We start from the raw sequence: 16,815 nt of genomic DNA on the forward strand, positions 1-16,815 counted from the left end.
AAGCAATAAGAACCAAGTATGTGACCAATTCAAGAGAGGTGGGAGGAATCAGCACTGAGGAAAAGAAGGAAAGAAACATGAACTCATGTGTCCTGCAGTCAAAAATCATCTGGACTAAATCAGTGTTGTTAAGCATGAGGAACTAGTCAAATAAATACCCATATATATATACTGAGGAATAACATTAATATTAGTGTTCTTATTGAAATTTTAAGATGAATTCAGTCTAATTTAGATTATATAGTTTAAGGCTAATGCCTTTAAAATTTTCATTGATTTCCTCTCTAAATGATCAAACAATGTTTGTTTTATGCTTAAGTTAGCCTGAATTCACATGCTGTAAATATACAGGGAAGATGATCTGACATTTGCTATCAAGTAAACTGGGTTATTTTCTTAATCTCAAACAGGCCAGAAACGGTTTTAGAGAAACATACTGTAGCCAACATATTTTAGGGGGAAGAGGCATGAATGGGGCGTCCTTAAATCTATTCCATACTCTTGTTCAAAAAAGACAACACTGTCAGATAGATGGAAAACAAACTAAAAGCATCTACAGAGTGTTTTCATATACATTTTGCTGAATAATTTGATTCTAGAGCAGCACTGTCCATGATGGAACTTTCTGTCATAGTGGAAATGTTCTGCATCTGTGCTGACCACTGGCCATATATGGCTACTGAGCACCTGAGTTTTAAATTTCGATTAAATTTTAATAGGCACATGTGACTTTGTGGTTGCATGTTGGACAGTGAAGTTTTAGACCAACAGAACCTTCTGTTCTGTAAGTAAAGGTTACATAATATGTATATAAATCATTATGACAATATTACCTAAAACTGTTAAAGGACAAAAAAGAGTTACTTTTGGTGGGCATGCCCTTCAGGGTAGAAATTTTGTTATTTGTCTTCAGTGTAGTGGTCCTTAATGACAGGACACATACTAGATTCTCTTTTTTTTTTTTTTCCTATCCTAGTTTCTTCTTTCTCTGACTAAAAACAATAATTAGTCATTTTAGTGGTTGGTTGATCAAGGACAGGTCTTTTGCCTTGACTAAAGTAGTTAATACTCATGAAGGTAAAAATTTGTTCAAAAATCTCTCAAATGTGAATTTTAATCTTCCGATTAAAAGCAAGGCCTCAGGCTTAGCCAACAGTTGTTATCATCAAGAGCTCTCAAATTATCAGTCATACAAAAGAGTAAATGACACCACAATTTATAAAGCTTATCTGAGGTTCTTTCTCCCTCTGGATACTAGGGGAATATCCATAGAATAAATTCTATTAGATCAGAAGAAAGTTTTGTGATAGATTTAAAATTATTAAAAAGAATACAGAAGAGTCTGGGGCAGAATGGATACATATGCATGTATGTATGGCTGAGTCCCTTTGCTGTCCTCCTGAAACTATCACAACATTATTAATTGACTACACGCCAATACAAAATAAAAAGAGAAAGGTAAGAAATATTTTACACTTGACAGCAAGTCAATACCTCTGGCAGGTATCCTTGCTAAACATAAACAGTTTTTTTGGACAGGAAGAGACATTCAGGTTTGACTTAAGTTATAGCACAAATTCATTAAAACAATCAACAACACAGCACTTATAGATGAAGCTTATAAATGTATTATTCAGCTATTTCAGGGTGGGGGAAGAAATTCCAGAACATTAAAGTATCTTTACCTCGTAATGAACAAGTTGGTCCATTTTCTTGATTCTTAGAGCGCTTATTTCTGAACTGACTTGGAATATCTAATGAAAGGTCTTAAAAGGAAATAGGAAAACAGAACTGTTAAAGGAATATATAACTACACAAAAAATAATTTCCAAAAATGATGTATTTTTAAGGATTTATCTCTTTACTATCTTAGCTTTCAAAGGAAACATTGCAGTTATTATTCTAATACAGTATCATATCATCACATGCCAAATATGTCTTACCTAGGAATGGATCAAACTTTCTAGATTCTGTCCCACATATGAGACAGTTAACCTCATTTTGGAGAATGCCTCCGAATATAGCTGTGACAACCGTAGATGCTCCATTTCTAAAGAAAATCACATAGGAAAATGTCTCAGTAAAAAACTAAAATATATGTAAAAGCTCCTCTAGGTCACTCCCTTTGGAGGATATATATATTAAATTACAGAATAACACAAAAGCTTAAAAGCTATATAGATGTATACCAAATAAAAGGTTTAAGCCACTGGCCTTCCTCTGACCCCTCTCCCAATCCCACTACTTTCTATAATACAAAAGTTACTAACACTGAATATTTGCCATTACTAATAGATTACATACATACCTATACTCAGAGCAAGAGGACCCCTTTTCCCTCAAATATACCCCTCAGGAAACAGGAAACCCCCTTATATTAGATCCTTTGCAAGATTTCTCATCATATGGGGATCTCTCTGAATTACATTACTTTGAACAACAACCTTCATCAAAGATAGATTTTTTTAGATGTTCACATTTGGGGAAAATGAAGTAAACAAATTTAACATATACTTAAGTCATCACTGGTAGAGATATGATTTCACAATTAAACACTTAAACAATATATAATTCCCTTGTAGCGATCAAAAATATGTACAGCACTGTAAGAACAATAAGACACCAACTGTCCTAATGTTACTTAACCTATTTGTGCCTCAGCTTCATCAAATGTAAAACAGGAATAACATCTCTACCTTAGAAGCCTGATGATGATGAAATGAGAATATATGTACAATGCTTTTTAGACAAGTGCTCACCAAAAAGAAAGCCCTTTGAGTATTGTAAGCATCTCTGATCTGAATAATCAGGGTCATACTTGCCTTCAGCTTGTCTCTCTTCCCTGAGTATTTATCTTGGATGTGTACCTCACTCTGTGACAGGTGCACGGTGTGCCACAGTTTGGACAATAACAGTTGACAAGGTGCATCAGTGACAGCATGATTAGCAAGCACTTATGTACTTATGTGCCAGGCTCCATTCTAAATACTTCCCATGTGCTAAAGTAATCCTCACAACAGCTCTGAGGTAGAGAAGATTATCCCCATTTCACAGACAAGGAAGCTGAGGTTCAAAGGTTAAATAACTTGGCCCAAGTTCACACAGCTGGCCTGACCTGAGCATCTTCTCTGAACACTATGCTCCTTCTCTTAACAATATAGTATTGATGGGTATATACTTTGGTAAAAAATATTTAAAATCCCAAATGGCTCCAGGTTTCACTGCAACCACAGGAACCCATATAAAACTGTCAACAGAACAAATAAAGATAAATCAGAATATAAATAAATGAAATTAAATTATTAATGGTACTGAGGTTATTTTATTGTGTGCTTTCATTAATAGCACTATAGTGAACACAAATGTGAACTTCTTTTGTGCATTTATGCAGTTATCTGAGCCAGTATATTGCTCTTTTTTACAAACAGTAATTTGAGGTGGTTTCTGTCACTTGCAGTCAATAATATTCCTAACACATGAACCAAACTTTGAGTTGCTCCAAATGAAACCTACTGCAATGATGAGACAGAAAAAAACCTACCCAAGCAAACCTATTATTTTAAAAGTTCTGCTTCCTTTTCTTTGAAAGGGCTTCCTTCTATACTGGTAAAAGAAATATACTGTAGCTTAAGTTGTTCATAAGATACATGACTTTAGTATTGTAAAGGATATACCCCCAAAAAATCTACTGAAAATAAAGGGTTCATGACTGATCCTTTCATACTGATAGTCACATACTCTGCTGCCTTTAATTAAAATGGAAGCTGCTTTATTAAAAAGCAGTACATTTAAACTCAATGTACTTCTTCCTTTACAATTTCTTCCTCTGAGAAAAAGATACTAATCAAGTCTTGCCTATTTTAAAACAAGATTCACAAATTATTTCAAAATCACTATTCTACTTATTGTAACTGCACACCAAGAGAGTATAAATATTAGCTACTTGGACAGTTTCTTGTGCTGAGAAGGTCCTTTATACTTGCACTAACAATTTTCTATATATTAAAAAGAACCCACCTGCTATTTATTTCTACCATCCTCACCTCCACCTTCAGTAGGGTTTGATGTGTTTATACAAATAAATACAAATATAGGAGACCTTTTTTGTTGTTGTTTGTGTTTTTTTTTTGCAGTTTTAGCAAGTCTCATCCTTAGATCCTGAAATGCATCCTCCAGTGAATTTAAGGAAATATAAAGAAGCCTGAGTTTTTAATATCTGAGAAGGGAACAGGTACCCACTCCAGTGTTCTAGCATGGAGAATTCCATGGACTGTATAGTCCATGGGGTCACAAAGAGTCAGACACGACTGAGCGACTTTCACTTTTATGTTCCTAACTCACTAATGAAACTTAAAATTTACTATTATTTAAAATATCATTAAAAGATATGGATTAATACTGAAAACTCAGGCGTTACTAAAAGAACAACCTGTGACTATCACAAAATGTGATACCCCCTCACTTCACATGGACTAGCCTTCTTAGAGCCCAGCTCCGTATCCTTTGTGTATGATTATACCATCACATAAAGTACAAAGCAGAATTTGTTATTTAATACTATGAATTGATGCTAGCAGCAGGGACATTTCTACCAGATCACAGGTCCTTCCCCCTCTGTACTCGTTTCTAACTTGAACATAGCTACTAGGACCATGAGGATCAAACATTTTAAGAAGTATGGCCATTCATATTAATTGCCCTTCTCTGATACATTCAGATTAACTATGAGACTACAGATTTATAGACTGCCAGACAATAATACTACAGCAACCCGATACATTATTTTCTTTCGTTCTTTGGGGAATTCATCTTATTAAGTCCCTTTCCTGAATAGATAAGCATAAAGTTTTTCCCAAAATTTGAACACAAGGAGACAAATAACCAAAATTCAAGCTGAAATAAAAGTCGATTATGTCTCCCTTAGCAAACTAAACATTCTGATCTCAATGTATATTTGGGAGTATTAGTACTTGGGAAAGCAACCCAAAAGGTTGTTTCGTTCATACTGAGAGGCAAAAAAACCCCAAAATTCAGAAAAGTTATCAGTGCCTCAGTGTGATTAAAGAACAGGTTAAAAATAAAAAAATATTTTTGGAAAAGTTAAGTCCAAAATGAAGCTGTAGGAAAATACACATTCAGAATATTATAAGCCTTCGTGATTAGTGAACAAATGGAAATGAAATCTTACATGCAACATTTGTTGCTTGCAGACAGAGTAGAATTCTCCTGCAGAATTGACGAGCGGGAAATCCCGTTGAAACCACCCTGGAGCTCCAAGTGCAGGTGGTCGAGCAGGTAGCGCATGAACTCGTGGGCATCCTGCTGCTGGTAGCCCCTTGAAGCGAACAGAGACAGTCACTGCGCGGCGCTGCCCGCCCTGCCAGACGCTGCGCTCAGAGCACGGGGAGGCCCCCTCCCCCCGCCTCCTCGCTTCCTTCTCGTCTTACACATAAAATTACCTTCAAGGCAGAATTCCCCTTCTTAAAAATAAGTTGGGAAACACGGACTAGTAGAGCTAATTGGACTTGCAGTGATCTCAACTGACCTCACCTAAGGGGAACACTGAGAGGCAAAAAGGGGGTTGTGCGACCCGCCTGGAGTCCCACAGCAGGAGAGCAACAGAGGTGGGACCACAGCCCTGTCTCCTGGATGGACTGCGGATCTCATTTCCCACACAGCCTCTCTAGGAGATGCTCACATGTTAAAACTTCACATCATACCTGCACCAGAAAACTAGGTCTAAAGTTTTATTAAAGTTTAAGAAATAAAATCTTTAGATTAAAAGATACTAATTTTCAAACACTGGCTGAAAGGAAGAAAAATGTTATCTAAAGAGCTAAAGATGTCTAACATTTTATGCTTACATCCTAATCTCTGATTCAAAGGACATTTTTTTAAAATAAATAAAATTTTCAAACTGCATTGACTCATATACAATTATGCTCTAGCCTAAAACTTGAATATATTCAGCCACATATTCTGAGGTTATTTCTTATACTCTATTTAGTCAGGAAATTCTGTGGAATTCTTATGCTAATACAGATCAATGACAAGTGAAGAGTAATGAAATCTGACAAAATTAAGATGGTACAGCTGGAAGATGACAGAGGTTTATGTAGATAAATCAGCAGTGATGTCTAAAGTACGTTTATAAAATTATGGATAGGAAAGACTTCTGCCTACATTTTTTTACCAGCATGGAAGGTTCTCTTTATTCTCTGCCCTAAGTGGCAAGTTTTCTGGCCTGGTCTGGAGTCAAAACTTTCATTGCTCTTCTAGGCAGTGGTTCCACAAACAAAATTTCTTTTAACCACATTTTCCCCCTTTTCCTAAAATTTCTTCTGGAAATAAATTATGGAAATGATCTGCCTAATTAATGGGATTTACATCAAAAGTCAGTATTTCACTGTAACTTTTTCTAAACTATTTAGCAACTAAGTAGTAATACATATGTTGTTCAAGTATTTAAGATTCTTATGAATAAAATGTGAAGTTAAAAGTAAAACTATTCAAAGTTGGTAGTTCCTTTATACATATCTAAGGAGATGCTTTAAACCCTTTCAATATACATCTTTTTCATGACTCAAAGAACAGTATCTCAGGTCATATCTGAAATTCTATCCTATATAAAAAAGTTTTATTCTCTGACCAAAATAACCTAATATCTAACCATCATTTTCTAAAATGGATCATGAAAACCTGTATCTTGTAGTTACGTCAATTTGCATTTTCATCAAACACATATCCATCCCTTAAAACAATCTGCCTAATGTACATTAATGAACATTTCCAACCACACCATGATTCTCTTGCCTTATATCAAAATACATTATTTTCTAATGTTTCCTTTACCATTAGAAATACATTTGATGACCTATATGAGACCATGGAACACTTGTTTCATAAAGGTAAATTATAGGCATCTGTTACAATTTGTGATCTTTACCCAGAGAAGGAAAAGTCTGTTTCTTCTAGTACTAGGACTTTTTTTTTATTCTGACTAAAGAGACATTTACAATTCCATTTCTAAACATTTAAATAAAGTCTTTCATTGACTTATCCGAAGAACGGCAGCTCCAGGTTTACCACTGTTCCTTATCCTCACGTTTGAGACCTTACATAAAGATTACCTCTTTCTCTTTAATGTCTATACAAAATCTGTATCATAAAGATAAACCATCTTAGAGAGCACACTGCAAACATAAAAAGCCTAGACTAAGGCCTCCATTCTGAATGAGGGACGCTGCTGAGGTACAACGCACAGGAACAGAGAGCCTGTCTCTTCACAGAGAGTAAGGGCTCAAGGGGACAGGCCATATTCATTCAGATCTTAAGAACAAAGAGAGGTTCCAAAGAAGAAAATGTTACTTGGTGCCTGTTTAAGTGAAAAGCAGATATTCCAAATGAAACAGACACCACATAATACAGGCACACACAAGCACTTGTGCAAGGCTCCAACATGCACAACTGTGACACATGCCTATGCATCACTGACCGTTGGTTGTTTAGTAAGGACCACTGCATTATGTGTAAAATGGCAAAGACCAACACGGAATAGGATATGCCTCTACAGAATCAAATTTTATCTCTCTAAAACAAGCTTCTTCTGAAATATCTAGGACACATACAAGTTTTAGGTTCTGTTCATATTTAAAATAAATTACAATTTTGCCCAAATTATCTACAAAACCAAAAGCAATTACATTTAGCTACCCAGTGTAAGGCATCAATCAAGGCTGAGTTTCTTCAAGACAAAAATACTAGAAAATGAAAATAATAATGTTTTTGTTTACAAATACACAAAAAAAACATACAATAGATAAATTCCTAATTAGAATTAATACAGGTATACTTCGTTTCACTGCACTTTGCTTTATTGTGTTTTGCAGGTACTGTGGTTTTTACAAGTCAAAGGTCTGTGGCAACCCTGCTTTAGGCAAGTCTGTTGGGGCCATTTTCCAACATTTGTTCACTCTGTGTCTATATCACATTTTGGTAATTCCTGTAATACTTTAAATTTTTCATTATTATTATATTTGTTAATGCGATCAATGGTCAGTGATCTCGGATGTTACTCTGGTCATTGTTTTAGGGTGCCACAAACCATGTAAGGCAGCAAACTTAGTAAATGTTGTGTGTGTTCTGACTGCTCCATGGACAGGCTGTTCCTGTCTTTACCCCCTCCTCTGGCCTCTCTATTCCCTGAGACACAATGACATTCAAATTAGGCCAAATAACAACCCTTAATGGCCCCTAAGTGTTTAACTGACAGGAAGAGTCACAAGTCTCTCATTTTAAATCAAAAGCTAAAAGGATTAAGCTTAGTGAGGAAGATACGTCAAAAGCCAAGAGAGGCCAAAAGCTAGGCCTCTTGCGCCAAACAGTTAGACAGGCTGTGAAAGCAAAGGAAAAGTTCTTGAAGGAACTTAAAAAGTGCTGCCCTAGTGAAGACACCAGTGATTAAAAAAGTGAGACCCTATTGCTGATACAGAGAAAGTTTTATCAGTCTGGACAGAAGATCAAACCAGGCACAACATTTCATTCAGCCAAAGTCTAATTCAGAGCAAGGTCTTAATAACTCTCCTCCATTCTGGGAAAGCTGAGAGAGGTGAGGAAGCTGCGGGAGAAAAGCTTGAAGCTAGCAGAGGTTGGTAAGTGAGGTTTAAAGAAAGAATCCGGCTCTCTAACGTAAATGTGCAAGGTGAAGTGGCAAGTGTTGATGTAGAACCTGCAGCAAGATATCCAGATCTTGCTAAGATCAATAATGAAGGTGGCTACACTAACCAACAGATTTTCAATGTAGACAAAACAGCTTTATACTGGAAGAAGATGTCATCTAGGACTTTCACGGCTAGAGAGGAGAAGTCAACGTCTGGCTTCAAAGGACAGGGTGACTCTCTTGTTAGGGGCTAATGTAGCTGGAGACTTGAAGTTGAAGCCAGTGCTCATTTACCTTTCTGAAAATCCTAAGGCCATTAAGAATAATGCTCCATCTACTCTGGCTGTGCTCTATAAATGGAGCCACAAAGCCTGGATATAGCTCATGTGTTTACAACATTGTTTACTGAATATTTTAAGCCCACTGTTGACACTTACTGCTCAGAAAAGATTTCTTTCAAAATATTACTGCTCAAGGACCACACACCTGTGATGTGTGGTCCATGAGCTCTGATGGAGACATACAATGAGATGAAAATTGTTTTCAAGGGATCAAACTCCCTGAATATTGACATCTGTTAATCAAGGAAAATGGGCTTCCTAAACTATAACAAATTTTACTTTGGGATTATAATTACAATAAAAACATGATTCAAGACTCACTTCATTTCCACTTTGGCATGTTATAAGAACTTTACCCTATATACATAATAGGTAGTGGTGGTTTAGTCACTAAGTCATGTTCGACTCTTTTGTGATCCAACAGATTGTAGCCTGCCAAGCTTCTCTGTCCATGGGATTTTCCAGGCAAGCTTCCTGGAGCGGGTTGCCATTTCCTTCTCCAGGGGATCTTCCCAACCCAGGGATCAAACCCAGGTCTCCTACACTGTAGGAGGATTCTTTACCGACTGAGCCAACAGGGAAGCCCTATACACATAATAGGAGTAACAATTATAAGAAGAAAACCCTAACTCACAGCCTTACACCTGGGCACTGGGCAGTGACCCTGCACTAAAACTTTATCCATGATACAATCTCAAGATCTAGGTCTAACCAAGAGAAAATTATTCTTTGAGAAACCCACTCCAGTATTCTTGCCTGAAAAATCCCATGGACAGAGGAGCCTGGTGGGCTACAATCCTTGTGGTCACAGAGAGTAGGACACGACTTGGTGACTAAACAACAACATGAAAGTGGGGAACAATCTGAATTATTACAGAACAAAGAGAAAGCCCTACTGAGAACACACAGACATCCAATTCTGCTCAGTCATTAAGGAGATCTAAGAGGCCATATTTTACAGGAATCACTCCAGAAATGCCATCCAAATTTCTCAACCTGGTTAGCTTTTCCAGTTCTTTTTTCATCGGTAGGAATAACAGAATGTGTAAAATTAAGCAGCTAAAAATTAACTCATGCTCACAGCTAGAATAAATAAACTGGTGGAGGTAACGGGCAAATTTAGATGGAAAGCAGAATTCTATTAAATGAAGAGGGAACTGAGTCACCATGCAATCCAAGCAGAAGAGTATAGAGACAGCTGGTGGGCCTCACTTGGGCATGCGGACAACTTACTACATGTTTACTCGGAACACATCTATCACTGACCAGTGCCATGAAGGTCTGGGTTCTCATTCTGGTCCTAACGCCTACTAGATGTATCAAACTGAACTGCTCTCCTCTGTTGAAGTTTCATCATCTTTAAAATGAGGCTAATACTTCCTGTGGATAATAACTGCAGCCATGAAATTAAAAGACGCTTGCTCCTTGGAAGGAAAGCTATGACAAACCTAGACAGAGTATTACAAAGCAAAGATATCACTTTGCCGACAAAGGTCCATGTCAAAGCCATGATTTTTCAGTAGTCAATGGATGTGATAGTCAGCCCATAAAGAAGTCTGAGTACTAAAGAATTGATGCTTTTGAACTGTGGTGTTGGAGAAGACTCTTGAGAATCCCCTGGACAGCAAGGAGATCAAACCAGTAACTCTTAAAGGAAACCAACCCTGAATACTCATTGGAAGGACTGATGCTGAAGCTTCAATACTTTGGCCACCTGAGGCAAACAGCCAACTCATTGGAAAAAGACTCAGATGCTGTGAAAGATTGAAGATGGTTGGACAGTCGATTGAATCATGGATAGTCCACTGAATCATGGATAGTCCACTGATTCAAGTTCATTACCGATTCAACGGACATGAACTTGGGCAAAGTTCATGGGAGATAGTGAAGGCACAGAGGCTTGGCGTGCTGCAATCTATGGGGTTGCAGAGAGCTGGACATGACAGCGACTGAACAATAGCAACACTCCCTACCTTGATGGGAATTCTGTTGTGTTTCTTAGCGAAGATCAGATATAAAATACCCAAAGTGCTTGGCACATAACAGATATTCAACAAATGGAAGCACTTTTTATCTGGTAACAAAACACAAGGATTAAATCCCTATCAAGAGTCTAACTAGGTCAGTTCAGTCACTCAGTTGTGTCTCTTTGCAACCCCATGGACTGCAGCACACCAGGCCTCCCTGTCCATCACCAACTCCTGCAGCATACTCAAACTCATGCCCATTGAGTCAGTGATACCATCCAACCATCTCATCCTCTGTCGTCCCCTTCTCCTGCCTTCAATCTTTTCCAGCATCAGGGTTTTTTCCAATCAGTCAGTTCTTCACATCAGGTGGCCCAAGTATTGGAGCTTCAGCTTCAGCATCAGTCCTTCCAATGAATTCAGGACTTATTTCCTTTAGGACTGACTGGTTGGATCTCCTTGCAGTCCAAGGGGCTCTCGAGTCTTCCCCAACACCAGTTCAAAAGCATCAATTCTTTAGCGCTCAGCTTTCTTTATAGTCCAACTCTCACATCCATACATGACTACTGGAAAAACTATAGCTTTAACTAGACAGACATTTGTTGGCAAAGTAATGACTCTGCTTTTTAATATGCTGTCTATACTTTGGCCACCTGATGCGAAGAGTTGACTCACTGGAAAAGACCCTAATGCTGGGAAGGATTGGGGGCAGGAGGAGAAGGGGACGACAGAGGATGAGATGGTTGGATGGCATCACCGACTCAATGGACATGGGTTTGGGTAAACTCCGGGAGTTGGTGATGGACAGGGAGGCCTGGAGTGCTGCGATTCATGGGGTTGCAAAGAGTCGGACACGACTGAGCAACTGAACTGAACTAGGTTGGTCATAGCTTTTCTTCCAAGGAGCAAGCATCTTTTAATTTCATGGCTGCAGTCACCACCTGCAGTGATTTTGGAGACCAAGAAAATAAAGTTGTCTAACTAGGTGATTGACAGAAATTTCTACCGATGATTAGCAACAGCTTAACAATCATTTCTACCCTTTCTATTTAGAGTCAGATAATTCTAAAATTCTTACAAGATATTCTTTCCTGAGAAGAGATTTAAATAACATGAAAGAGAAAAGGAATATCCTTCAAAACAAAGACCAGGGTTAACATAGTCAATTACATCTGATCCTCAAGGCCACACTCTTCAGTAAGGCAACAAATTACAGTCCTGTTACCCTTCAGACACTTCTCCACACTACCCATAGATCTGAACCACTCTGAGACAATCAATCAAGATATACTGCTAAGGTTTACTACACTGTGCTGGCTTTAAAAAAGGAGAGGAGCATATATTAGATGCCAGAATCATGACTAGTAAGAACCATGATGTGCTTCAGAAAGATAAAATCAGCAGAAGGTGGCAAAGGCTGTTGTCAAACACCCGCAGTGCTTCAAATCTGCTGCTCGCTACAGGGCTGATGAGCCTGGGAGAAGAGGGGCTTTTCTGACAGCAGGGCGTTTCCCTCTCAGGCGAGACTAGATAAAGAACATGGAAAACTCACTGACTCTGCAGCCATGTAAGGAGATGATCTGTTCATTTTGTTACTGTCTGAAAAATGAATCTTATGGACTTAAGTACAGTCTGGAATACAGTACCATGGTTTTCTACTGATTACATTTGGATTTTTTTTTTTTAGCTGAAATAAGACAGTGTATGATGATAATTACTATTTATAAGATTTTAAAAGAATCAAGGAAATTTTGTCCAGTATGTTTTCCTAGAGCACATAAGTTATTTATAAGGTCTTTGTTTTTATAACAACAAAATGCCCTGCTTTTTGTTAAAGACATTCCTAAGGTCTATTATTTAAACACATTGTCTAGCAGGATATATCCAACTTATCTTCTCCTTAAAATACAAAACAGTCTTCATTATTGAGAATACCACTTGTTGGAAATTGTTTCAGGAACAATGTAAGGACTAATATCAATGTTTTAAATATCCTTCATTAAATATTACTTACCTAAAATTGGGCATAATCTTCCAAACAACATAAAATAAGGACTCTGGGCTAAATGCAGTCTGGCTACCTTGCCATAAAGCACAGAGTGTCTTTCTAAACTCTTCCACCAAAGACCTAGAAGAGAGGAAGGGATGATGAGACCCGCAGCATTCGCGAGAGGCTAGTGTTTCAGTACACAATGCCAAACTGTCTAAAATTCACAAATAAAATATGAAAACATAAAAAATTTGGTCTCTTCTGAACTAAATCTGACAGTTAAGTAACAACATCTCAAAAACGCATACAAAAAGCAGTCATTACTTGACAAAACGAGTTTTTTAATTATATGGTGAACTCTTGAGTATGCCGAAGTACCATCATACTTGTAAAATAAAGCAATGGATAAGTTACAAACCAAATTACCTACTGATGCATATTTTACAGCATGTAAAACAAGTAACAGAATCTCTTGTCCACCTCCTGGCTCTCTCCTTGCCCTTCACTAGGAGCACTTCTCAGACCCGTTGGGGACTGTCTGCTCATCTCTGCCACAGAGAGTTAATCTGATCGCAGAGCTTCAAAACTCACCTCTGTGCCAGTGACTCTCAAATCCAAATCTGAAATCCACATTTTTCTCATGACTGCTTTTATTCAGGTGTCTCCAGGTCCCAACAGGAATTTCCTACCGGGCATCCTCTTGTCTATTCTTACCTAGTGAGTCCTAAACCTGCTCCCTGTGCTCTCCCTACGGCCGCCCGGTCTCCACTCACTCCTCCCACAGGAACACTACTTCCACTTTCTTCTTGGTACATGAGTTCATGGAATAAAAAATTCTGAGTGTGTCCAACTTCTGAAAAATCCTCTTAAAGAGAAAGAGTGGTCCTTCTTCTTCACTCCTTCCTTCTGCCTTCCAGCTAGAATGAGGCTGAAACGGTGGTTCGCCAGCAGCACTGTGGACAATGTAGGTGAGAGCTACACCCAGGGGTGGTGGACAGAACGTCAGGTGAGCCCGATGATTGCAAGAAACAAAGCTAGAAGGATGACCTCCAACTTTTACATAAGAAAATAAACCAGGGATGCTTAAGTCACCATTAGTTTCGGTTTTCTATGCACAAAGGTAAACTTAGACACTTCCTCAACTGCAATGACTATATGTGTCAATATAGCTACCATCCTCATAGATGCCTGGTTGATACCACAGAGAATCTCACCACCTTCTTCTCAACCCCTGTTATCTAATAGGTTCCTGAGCTAAAAATTATGTTTTTTACTTCCTAGTACCTAATTCCTCATCCTATGTTTGAGGAACTCCATCTTAAAGAGTCTTGTGAGCGTCAAAGGCTGCCTCCCACTATGGAAGCTGAAAATACTAATACTTGCTTCTTAGCCCTTGCCCCACTCATTCCTTGCAGCCGGGATTCAGGTACATGGCCTTGGTATGCCTATTTGAAGCAGAAATTAGAAAAGAAGCTGTGGCTGTGCCAAATCATTTCAGGTGGCAATGAGCATCATCTTCAGGAGTGTGGGGGGAGGCGGTGGTAGGGGGAGATGGGGGGAGCACTAACAGCAGCTTCCACCCAGCACCAACTCCAGCAGAGCTGGCAGTGGGAAAACTTAGGCGGGGCATGGACAGTGGTCCTAATAAGGACACCTTTATGGATGCCTGGACTCTAGACCTGATTTTCCACCCATCTGGTAATGTAATGGTAAGTTCACCAAAGACCTTCAGTAAATTCCTTTTCTGCATAAGATGGCCAGAGGCAATTTCTGTAATTTGTAACTAAACCCTAAATCACACTAATGCATCTGCTGCTGCTAAGTCGCTTCAGTCATGTCCGACTCTGTGCGACCCCACAGACGGCAGCCCACCAGGCTCCCCTTTCCCTGGGATTCTCCAGGCAAGAACACTGGATGGAGTGGGTTGCCATTTCCTTCTCCAACTAATGCATCAAGTACTACAAATTCTTCCCTTTTGTGCACATGTATTTTTTCCTCCTCATTTCACTGCTGTTCCCTCTAACCAGTTTCTATAAAGTGTGAAGCCTCCTTGAACACAGGCGTGTTCCCGCTCATCCTGCAGGCTGCTGCCAAAGCAGACTCTTAAAACTCCACTCCTTGTAATATCATGCCCTCCCTGCCCCAGTGCCTGGCTTCACTGCATACTCCACACTGCACACTATTCTAACACGGTCTATGCTATTCTCCCTCAGCCAGGCAGGAAGAACAGTGTCAGACTGTTAAGTATTAGATTATGTGTGGCTTTTCAGAATGTGTGGGGATGGGGTGTGTGGGAGCAGGGATTGGCAGACAGGGAAAACAATACATTGTTATAGCCTCATTTCAGTAATGTTAAGATGCCTCTTAACAACCATGACAAGATGACACAACTTCTGAACCCCAACAGAACATGGTTTGAATTTGAATACATACTGTTTTGGTTCTCAATAATCACTTGTCACTTCCTCCTCTCACATCAACTAATAATTGACTGTACTGCCCCATAATCAATTTGATAACTGCAAATTAATTATTCAAGACAGGTTTATCTAACCCTATCACACAAATTAATTCACAAAGACTAATGACATTCATGCCGCTCTATACGTAGAACTGTGCTTCATTCATAGACATCAATTTTAGAATGCCCTAATCCATAGACTCCACAAGTAGAGTGCTGAATTTATCCTGTCTGCTAGGTAAATAGAAATAAAAGAATTCTGACAATTATTAAGATTGCCAGCTAAATACTGAAACACAACTGTTAAGAGTTTCTTTTTAAATGTACATGCCTATTTACTCCCATAACACAATGGAAATCACCAGTAAGAGTCATTTGTTCTGTAGCTCAAAGCCAGAAAGGACATATTCTGAGACTCACACATTGTTGTCCCCCTGGCTCCTGGTGTGGTACGTTCGCCGTCCTGCCGTCTTCCCATTCCGTAATTCCACAGCAGGCAGTTCTTTGAAATAACAGCAAAACTGCTCAATGTTACTATTTTTAAAGGAAGGAAAGAAAATTATTTTTTAAATGTCCTAGGACCTGTAAAGAAAGTACTATGAGACTCACATATGGATTTTGAAAATGTGATCTGTCAATTTCTCATTAAAGTGGTATTCAATTCAATCTCTTATATCATGTTTCTTCATTAAGCTTCCTCTTTTGTTCCCAGAAAACAGTACAAGTAGATGACTTTGCAGAAATAAAGACCTTAAAGCAAACTCTCTGTGCCCAAAATCCTCAATCCCCCTTCCCATTCAGAGATTGTCACCATTTCTTTCTTTTCAGGGTGTCTCCAGGTGTTAAGTAATTTCCTCCAGCAGAAGCAAACTATGAGAGCAACCATATTATTTGAATACACTATACAGAGAAACAAGGAGAATTCAGTAGCAACTAGAATTTCTTCTTCAAGCAAGAAAAGCTGAGAGCCAGTCCCTTTAAGGAGAGAGCATATGTGGCTTCTGGCCCTGGGAAAATAATTTATTCTGGTCTTTGACACCACATTAGAATCTGAAAGTATACAACTTTCTAAATAATCTCTTCTAGATAACTTAGGTCAGCCTTGTTGCCTGTTTTATTTTTCACTGCTCATCCTACACATTGAGGATCCTCTAAACATCTGATCTAATGACCATACTTAAGACTCAACTAATGACTGAACTGAGTTCTCTGAACAAGGTTCCTTACAGCCCAGGTGTCTGCGAACTATGGCCCACAGGACAAATCTGGCCCTGGGCCAGTGAGCTTTTCCATTTTTAAATTGAGTTTTGTATTTTTAAAGAGTTGTTTAAAAGGGAGGGAAGTATTGAAGGGAGAAGGAAAATATGTGAGAGGGCCTGGATGTGGCATGCAAAGAT

The 16,815-nt window shown here is 38.6% G+C and overlaps 1 protein-coding gene across 13 annotated transcripts in view; it reads right to left on the minus strand.

Annotated features, from left to right (window-relative positions):
• Positions 1-16,815, minus strand: part of USP3 (ubiquitin specific peptidase 3) — a 156,623-nt gene that overhangs the window by 31,993 nt on the left and 107,815 nt on the right. For all 13 annotated transcript variants that reach the window (XM_081507469.1, XM_081507473.1, XM_081507477.1 and 10 more), the window contains 5 exons: positions 15,839-15,952; positions 12,982-13,095; positions 5,189-5,335; positions 1,944-2,050; positions 1,686-1,766 (listed from right to left, as the gene is read on the minus strand). In XM_081507469.1, coding sequence (XP_081363595.1) covers positions 1,686-1,766; positions 1,944-2,050; positions 5,189-5,335; positions 12,982-13,095; positions 15,839-15,952 — 563 coding nt within the window. The remainder of the gene's footprint in view (positions 1-1,685; positions 1,767-1,943; positions 2,051-5,188; positions 5,336-12,981; positions 13,096-15,838; positions 15,953-16,815) is intronic.

The sequence above is a fragment of the Giraffa tippelskirchi genome, chromosome 7 (genome assembly GCF_054371585.1).
Source record: "Giraffa tippelskirchi isolate mGirTip1 chromosome 7, T2T-mGirTip1v1.2.pri, whole genome shotgun sequence".
In the NCBI taxonomy this organism is placed as follows: domain Eukaryota; kingdom Metazoa; phylum Chordata; class Mammalia; order Artiodactyla; family Giraffidae; genus Giraffa; species Giraffa tippelskirchi.